General features: G+C 40.7%; 1 protein-coding gene across 1 annotated transcript; it reads right to left on the bottom strand.

Moving 5' to 3' along the window:
- Nucleotides 1-4,715: 4,715 nt before the first annotated feature.
- On the bottom strand, nt 4,716-6,679 carry LOC104156510 (ferritin light chain-like). The gene is made up of 2 exons (XM_009705415.1): nt 6,526-6,679; nt 4,716-5,551 (listed from the first exon to the last, which is right to left on the bottom strand). Exons 1-2 carry the CDS (start codon nt 6,574-6,576, stop codon nt 5,048-5,050), a joined length of 555 nt encoding a protein of 184 aa, XP_009703717.1. The 5' UTR covers nt 6,577-6,679; the 3' UTR covers nt 4,716-5,047.
- Nucleotides 6,680-8,950: the final 2,271 nt, after the last annotated feature.

Below are 8,950 nucleotides of genomic sequence, written 5' to 3'. Positions count from 1 at the left end.
CTCTGTAGCCAAGGCTCTCTGCTCTTACCTGTCGAAAAAAATTTCCCGGCAGAAAAAGCGAATGTGTCTGGGGCCCGTTCGAGTATGTTAGATTTTTTTTTCCTCAGGAATCGGGGTGTTCCTGCCCACATCTGCCTCAGGTGCTGTTCAGAGATACGTGCTGAGGATGGAAAATGTTCAGCAAGTCTCAAATGCAGTTATTGAAACTATTTGACCTCAGAGCAAAAAGAAGTTGTGTGGGAGGGTGATGTCTGGAGTGGCTGAGGCACCCGGCTCGTGCCTGAGCAAGTTGCAGCCGGATCAGGAACTTTTGGTTCCTCCAATAAAGCAATGCAGTGATAGTTTAGTAATGACGTACTGGAGGAGAGCTGGTGCCTGAGTTACGTTCGTTCAGCTATCGCTTCAGCAAATGACTCTTTTTCACATGAGCTACGATGTGTAATTTTGCATTTCAGGTTCCTCTTTCAACTCAAGCCTCTGTTTACCTTTATTCTGAAATCTTTGAAGAGATTGACTTCACCTCGTGAAGTAGCATTCCGTTGCACATACAGTTGCACTGCAACTGGATTGCTTGTGCAATAAGAATTTGTTATTTCAGGTAACTAGCAGTGGCAGAGTTTGAACCTTGGAGAAATGGGATGTTTTTTGGTAACATCTCTCAAGGGTGCTGGAGTTTTTACTCTGTTTCTGGAATGTCATTTGAGATGAGAAATTCAGTTCTTTTTCTGATATGGAAGCACTTCAGCAGTTCAGTTGTGTGATTTCATTGACTTCATAATTAAAATAGTTATGGGTATTTTTAATGTACCATGAGCTAAAATTAATCTCCATTCTGCAGTTATAAATTGTGAAATTTCAACTAATTTTAAAATCAAAGGCAAAGCTCTGTCTTCAGCTGGGCAGAAGGCTGACTGAGAGAATCTGAAAAGGTAAAAAACATCCATCAATGATCTAGTGCCTGTGCCCTCTCAGAGGGGCCATCATGATGGTGGCTTCTTTTGTTGTTACATTATTTGGTTTTTACAAAAATTCCTAATCTGCAGTCCTCATTTTCTACTTACTTAAATGTCTTCGAGTACAGATAAAGATAAGAACTGTTAGTCACATTCTGTCATTATCCCCAAAAGAGAAAATTTTTATTTAAAGAAAAAAGTATATGTTTTGGACTCTGTACAAGTTCATTCTTTTGCTGTATCCAATGCTGAAAAGTGATATGTCCCAAGGAAATCAGCTATTGACCACCCTTACACATTTAGAAGTGTATCTCCCAGCTGTTTCTGAGAGGCAAAGTAGCAAACTTGTGGAAACACTTCACTGTTATTACAGAGGTTCTTTTTGATCCAGAAGGAATGAACAGATTTTTATTTTTTTTAAACTCTTTACTGAAAAGTTAAAAAAGTAAAAATAACTTGTATTCACAATAGTGCTTGGTATGCAATAATGTATAATAAGTATAAATGAGAAATAGCCGTATGCTGTAACAACTGAACATGTAAATTGGGATATCAAGGCTTGCTGGTGGCTGTGTGACCCACTCAAGATACTTCAACTCTCCAGATCATTGGTTTCGTTTGTGGAAAAGGTAATTTTACCTCATATTTAGTCAGTGTTGTAGTGTATTCTGCCACTGTGTGTTTCTAGACTATATCGGACCCCAGGAAAAGGCACTCTGGGACTTGCACGCATAGTGGTTACCTTGGGCAAAGCGGTAGCAAATAGTGGGACTTCGACAAGCAATACAAGGAGACTGCCAGTAATTGCCCATGAATATGCTTAAGTGCATGAATTCACCAGAGTGGAAAAGTCAGGAGAAGGCTGTGACCAGTTGGTGAATTGGAGTGATCTTCCAGTGAAGGTGCCCTTGAGGACTCCTTCCCTGCTGCTGCCACCAGAAATAACATTCACTTTCCAGTATTATTGCCAAAGATGGGTTTGTCCAGAAAAATGTTGCCTTGTACGGTGGAGCCTGAAAAAAAGGTCCTTGCAAAGAACAAATCCTGAGGTGCTCTTCACAAGTTTGTGTGGCCATAGTGGAAAGGATGAAGGACAGCATGATCTCCACGTAGAGACTTTAAGTGAATTCCTCACTCTGAGAGTAGGCAGCCACAGGTAGTGCTTATGGCAAGCATTTAGAGGTGTGCCATTGTTAATACCTGTTTGGAAGCCTCTGTGGCTGTAACTCATAATTTCAGTAAAGATTAGGTCTCTCCAGATCTTCCAGTTTGGATGCTGTATTTAGGGTACTGGTGCTGCTATAGCTATTCTTAGCTGCCCCAGATTGTGCATTTGGATGGTTTGGGCTTTGCTTTGGAAGTACAGATACAGAGTGTGTGTATGAATGAGCATTCTGCAGAGAAAGAGAAATTGTAAAGTTTCTCTAAGTGTTGTTGCCCTTATACCTGTTCCACAATTTTCCTTCATCTCCTTGTTTTCAGGGTGTGACTGAAAAAGAAGCTGGGAAGGCAGACGCAGGTTGTACTTCCTATGCTGAGAAGCATGGACAGACTAATCCTATACACAATAGACAGGTATTGTTAACAAAGTTTGAGATCGTATTCACAAGCATATATGCCCTCTCAGCAGAAGCAGCATGTGGATAGGAAAAGCTTGTTATCTACGGTAACTGATTGATTTCTGTTTTCTTTTTCAGAGGATAGAGACTGGGAAAACAGCTGATTGTGAGTTTATCTAAAATTAACAGGATTGTCTCTTCAGGCAAAGGGCCCAGAATGTGTTTTGGAAAAGGGACAGAGAAAGACCTAAAATCTGAAAATGTGTGGAAACATTTGGCTAGAAAGATGAATATGAGAATATGTCTCTGAGAAACAGATGTGGCAGTATTTCAGGTAAAAATGGCAAGTAAGTCTTGCTTTGAAAAATTTAAATGTTGGGTTCTTTGTTATGTTGAAATTCATTTAAGGGAAAAGACAGTCTTAAGTGTTGGAAACCATGGAGGAAGCTGTACCTACATTTCAGAAGGTCACCAGCTCTTAAAGGAGAAGACTCTTGTAGAAGTAGGTCAAACAGCACCAGTAGTATTTGAAGTGGGTTTATATGGCCCTAGTTTCTAACTTGGTTAGTAGCTTTGCTCTGTTCATACCTAGTGAGCTGTGTTTTAATACTGAGAGGGATGGATTCCATTGCTCTTATTCATGTTGAGCTGCAGTCAGTGGAACTCATTGTTGAATAAGGTATGCTCAGCATGAGGATGGGTGATGGAATCTAGCCCCGATGGAAACACCTTTTAAACTACTGCTGTATTAGAGAGCGGACATCTCAACATAGGCAAATCTAGCATGTTGCTAAAGTGCTTCCAGCCATTCTTGTGGCACACTGCAGTATTTTTACAGATGAGTACAAGGGTTGTTTTAAAATGACCCCCCCTCAAGGTTGAATCATATTAACAGAAAGATTAGGAAAGCATCTGCATTGTAATTGTCTGTCCTGTGTTACAACACCAAGAGGAAGTAAGTGGGCTAATGCAGTTTTGCAGAAATCGCCACTTAATTGCAGCTCTGTATAAAAGTCAGAGTTTACTGAACATGTTTCATTGTGCAGTGTTCTTATCTTAATGCAGTTTTCTGACATTTATTTTAATCCTGTGGTCTACTCTTCCGTCTTGTGCAGCTTTCTTAGTAGTAGAAAAGTACTGGTGCAGTTTTGTATACATACACAAAATCTCTTGGGAGAAGACTACTAGCATGCCTGTGTGGTAAATTGAGGAATACAACATAGATGCAAAGTGCCATTTTTAACATTGAACTGAATTTATTTTCAAGCAAAATGGGAGTATCGCTTACAGCATTACATAAAAGTGCGAGACAATCTTTCAATGAAGCAAACACCAATTTTGTAAAAGATGTTGTACATAATGACAAAAAAGCATAGCTGCAGGCGGCTGATCTAGCCAGTTGCTCTTCTTAGGTGACCTTGGTAGCCAGTGTACAGGAAGAGGGGCACTCCTGTAGGAGATGGATGGAAGGAATTTGGACACCTCTGAACTTTAACCAAGCTGGCTAAAGTAAAGGCCTGAAGTGCGGTGGTGCTAATAGCCCCCCTAATTGAACACTGCCCTAACTGAAATGCAAAACTAATGAGTGGCCACTCTCTGTGATGCAATTCTAGTTGTGTGCTGCATTTTCACTAGGATCTTATTCCTCTACTGAGGACCAAGATAGGGAATACAAGAAATAGCAGTAGTACCATAGTAATACTGTAATTAAGCTAGCTGAAATAGGGGTCCGTATGGTAATTAAAGCAACCGTCCTAGGTTAAGTCTGGACAGAGCCATAGAGCTAGTGTCTTCAGTGACACTGACAAAATATGCACGAGAACCTGTAAAGATCACATCTCATCAGAACCCCTAATTTATCTCTCATCTGCTTTCTGAGGATGAGCAAAGCCATTTAGGCAAATAACTGTAAAGAAAACCAGCACATTGTCTTATTCCCACCATTGAGGAAATGTTTGCATCCTTCATCTTGGAGAAGTATACCACTAGAAATAGCTGGGTGATAAGTAAATTAATTAGACTACTTATTTAAATTGCTACTATGACAGAAATAAGACAAGAAAACTGTTTTAAAACAAGTCTTTTTAAAAAAGTTCATTATGTTAGTATGTTTAGTAATGTAAAATATTTAATAATATAAAACTAAATCTTTGGATTTTCTGCCACATAGAAGTTTTATTGTACTAAAATTGCATATTGTTTTAATCAAAGTTATATATACTGTTACAAATAATTTGCACTAACTAATCCTGTTAATCATTTAAGACAGAAAAGAGTCTTAAAAGCTTTTGGCTTCTAGTAAGAATTGCATAGCTAAAAGCATGACTAATGCTGACCATCTAGGTAACTAGCAACCTTGCTATCATTTAAACAAAATAATGCTATGGGCTAGATTTTGAGCTGTGACTCAAGAGAGGACAAGGGGACAGGGTGTAAAGCAGGAGGAGCGATACAGCATCACGTCTCCTGGTCTCAAGTCTACCCTCCATACAGGTCTGCCTTAGGAGCTGCCCCATAGCTGCAACAGCCACAGCATTAAAGGCCCTCCCTGCCCTGCTTCACTTTTGCTCCTGTCCCATCATTACACTGTGGCAGCGTGGTAGTGCAGTGTATGGTTGCATATATTGGCCCTATGCCATTTCTGTGCTGGGAAAATTCTCTCTGGGGTCGCTTCAGACCCTCTGCAGCTCCTGTACATGGCTGGAGAGGCGGGCAGGGGCTGCACTGCTGACTAGACTCTGGCTCTATGCCTGTTCTGAACTCTTTCTGCAACCGGTCCATAAAGTAATCCCCAAGACTATTTCTGCCATCTTGAGAACAGTCAAGCCTGCGAGCATTGGTCAGTAGATCTCCCATCAGCTTGATCTTCCGGATTTTGGGCCCAATAAATTGTTTCTTGATAGTGCTTGCGCTATGAGGGTCTGCATTTTCAATACTCAGGGCATAAAGCTCTTCAAAATATCGTATCATAGTTTTCCACTGTACCATTGCTACTTCCAGGGCTTTCACCAGACCGACTGCATACTCACAGTTTGGTTTCTAAAAACAAAGACAGAATTACGTTTATTCAGAAGAACAGTGCATCTTACTGTATTCACTGATGGTTTCCTGCAACTTACCTGACATTCTAAACAAGGTGTGCTAGGATTTTGCAACAACCCCTTCTAGTTTGGAGCATCTGTTGGTTTTTTTCAGAGTTGGATGGCTGTGAACATACAGAAGTGGCAGAACCCAAGCACTTTTTCAAGGAACAGACATGTAGATAGCAGCAGCTATGCCCAAGGAGTGTTCTTGCAGCAGGAAACCCTATCATCAAATGGTTTGGTTGGAAGGGATCATGTAGTTCCAACCCCCTGCCATGGGCAGGGACACCTTCCACTAGATCAGGTTGCTCAAAGCCCCATTCAACCTGGCCTGTATTAATTATTTGCAGAATACTAATTTGGTAGAGGAGAATCAGCCCCTTGGTCTTTAACAAGTGAGGTGGGATATTTTTTTCTCATAACTTTGAGTTATTCCTTTGTACCTGTGCAAGCCTGTGTCAGACCTCAAGTTCAAATTCTATCTTGAGCTGTGCTCCAACAGATCAACTACTGCCCCAAGCTGGATGTTTCTCCTGCCTCCTTCCTTACCACCTTTCTTAGGTGCTAACAGCTTCTAGTCTTCTATTTAGTTTCAGTGTGAAGGAGACAAGTGGGCTGTTTCAGCACAGTTTAAGGAGTCTCATAATCCATTACAGCACACAGGAAACAGCAGTCTCCAGCTAAGTGAAAGAAAAAGGGGACCATTGTTCGTATTCTCTTGGGCTAGAAAGCAGCCAGGTAGAGTTAGGACTGTATGTCAGATAGTTTCTAGGCATCACAGTCAAGAACAAAACCAGGTACACTAATATGACAGGGAAATTATATCTGGAAATCTAATAGTGGATGAATGCAGAGATCTGAAGTACCAATATAATGCAAGAAGTTAATTACTGCAGATTGCAACTGCTTAGCTTGTTGTCCATCACCCACCTGGATGTTTTTAGAACAGTAATGGCCTCCTCTTTCTTGCTGATACTTCATCAAAGCCTCTGCAGCTTTTCTCTCTTCCAGAGCATGATGCAGGAAGAACTTTGAAACATTTGGTAGAGCCACATGTGACTGATCAAAGTATTCACCCTAAGCACACAAAACACGAGCGTTAAAATTTGCTGGAGATGGGACTCACTTGCAGCACAACATGGCCTTATCAGAATGCAGGAGACCCTTCCAATGGAAGCTGTTCTACCAGCACAATCACTTTGAAGACCTTAATCCAAATTTCTGCAATAAATGAAGTAAGTAGTTATGGTTTTAAATGAAAAATCTCTCTATTCTACTAGAACTCCTTCTGTCCTTTAATACTGGACAGGTAACTGTAGTACTGATGTTCTCTCTCAGTAGCAGCCAGACATCCTCAGAATATTTTATTTATGAGTGGCTGGGGATGAATGTGTGGGTTTTGTTGTGTTTTGTGGGGGTTTTTTGTTTTTTAAACATAGTCCTAGCACAGGGAACATAAGATTTATCCCTTCAAGACAGCATTCCAGTGAAGAGTTAGCTTTCAAAGGTATGAGAAGGATGAGGCAAATACCAAAGAGACAGCAAGCACAACTTTGCATCTGTTTATCAGCTTCATTATGGATAATGTTATCCCAAAATAAAGAATACTGCTATTGAACTATACTGTATACTCGTTTAATGTTGTATGTAGCTGATGCCTAGGAATATTTCAGAAGTATTACAACCCTAAACCCACCGCAGGCCTTGTTCTGTATGGAAGAGTAACAACTTTAACCACTGCGGTATTTCTATGCTAATAGATCTATCAGCTCTTACATTCAAAGAATTTTATCCACGGTATTGCTGTCCCATAAAGAGAATGTGTTAGAGACAGGTAGCGAAGGAGAGCCACCAGGTTATACTAGTTTCAACACTGGCTCTGCGCAGCTCCAATGTTGAGGAGAATGGGAGGCAGCAGCTGGGAATATGCCAAGAACCAAACTGAGGGAGCTACAGCATCTTGATCTGCTGCTTCCCTAAACATGCACATGCAATACAGCACAGCTTTTGTCTTCTGGACATACTCTGGAGTACTGTATATCAAGCCATTGGCTTGTAGCCTGCCTAGGAGGGGTAAGGAACACATGCATTTCCTAAGTTTTTCTGCTTCTTGTTATCTTTCCTGCATTCATCTATTACCCTGCTTAAATATAAAATACTTGTGTTTCATCTATGTTGCTCTGTTTAGAAAAAATGCAGGAAGTGTTATATACACAATACAAGTTTATGTTTTTCCTCTTACATTTTTATGGTCATCTGGGATACCCCAGACCCGTGACACACATACACATGCATGACCATAAACCATTCAAGAGAAAGTACATACTGGAATGTTTTATTAAGAACATTCATTGCAATATTTGCAGATTTCTTTTCCTGAAGTCAGTCATTCATGTTTCTGTTGACAGAGGACTGATGCAATGCTTTACAAGATGCAGTGTTTTAGAACCAGTTCTTCAGTACAAGTGTGCTGCATGACTTCCAAGTAGAGCACAAGTTATGACACCTGCTTAACTGTTAAGGTAAATCTTTTATGTCAGTCATTAACTATTTACGGTGTTCACATTTCTAGGTTTGATTTATCTACAGTCAATTTCTAATTGAGCTTTCTCCATCCCAACCAGCTGCCAATCACTAGTAGTATTTTAATCTACTTGCTTAACAAGTAGAGGTTTTACTGCATACTTAAATTTTTATTGACTAATACTTGACACCAAGCTTGATCAAAGGATCTTGAGGACATACTGAATACAGTTTGTGTTGCTTCTCAGTGGATGCTTGGCATCAGAAGGGATGGCATTGATCATTTGGGTTTTTTTTCATTCTAATAGTTTTGTTAAAATTTATGTTGCTTTACTATTTGGTACATAGCCAGACACAATTTTGGCATGCATGTTACACAGTATCAGAGAGAACTTAATTTTAATTCAAGTCCAACATTCCTGCCTGTGGAACAAAAAAACCTAAGCCGACAGCAATGTTCATAAACTGTTAGTTCACCACTTAACCACACATGATTATTTCACATGGAAAGTTTGGGGAAAAAAAATACTCAAGAGTTATACTCCAAAGCTGTTAGCATTCCCTGCTCCTATTCCTCTTTTCACAGGCATAACTCTATGTGAATTACCCCAAATACACAAGTGTCCAATTCATCACCCGCTTGTTCCAGACCTTCGTGGTGGTTTTTCTAGCCGTGTCAGCGGCCACCCCAGGCTAAGGTGCACCGGCAGCAGCGGGGACCCGGCACCGGCAGACTCTGAGCACAAAGAGAGCCCCCAAATCCCACTCGGTCAAGTATCGGGGCAGGCAGCGCTCCTCCGTCCCTGCCCGGCTGTGAAACCCTCCTGAACCC

Source organism: Cariama cristata, unplaced genomic scaffold (genome assembly GCF_000690535.1).
Source record: "Cariama cristata isolate BGI_N322 unplaced genomic scaffold, ASM69053v1 scaffold38878, whole genome shotgun sequence".
Taxonomy (NCBI): domain Eukaryota; kingdom Metazoa; phylum Chordata; class Aves; order Cariamiformes; family Cariamidae; genus Cariama; species Cariama cristata.
This window is presented reverse-complemented; position numbering and strand designations above follow the sequence as displayed.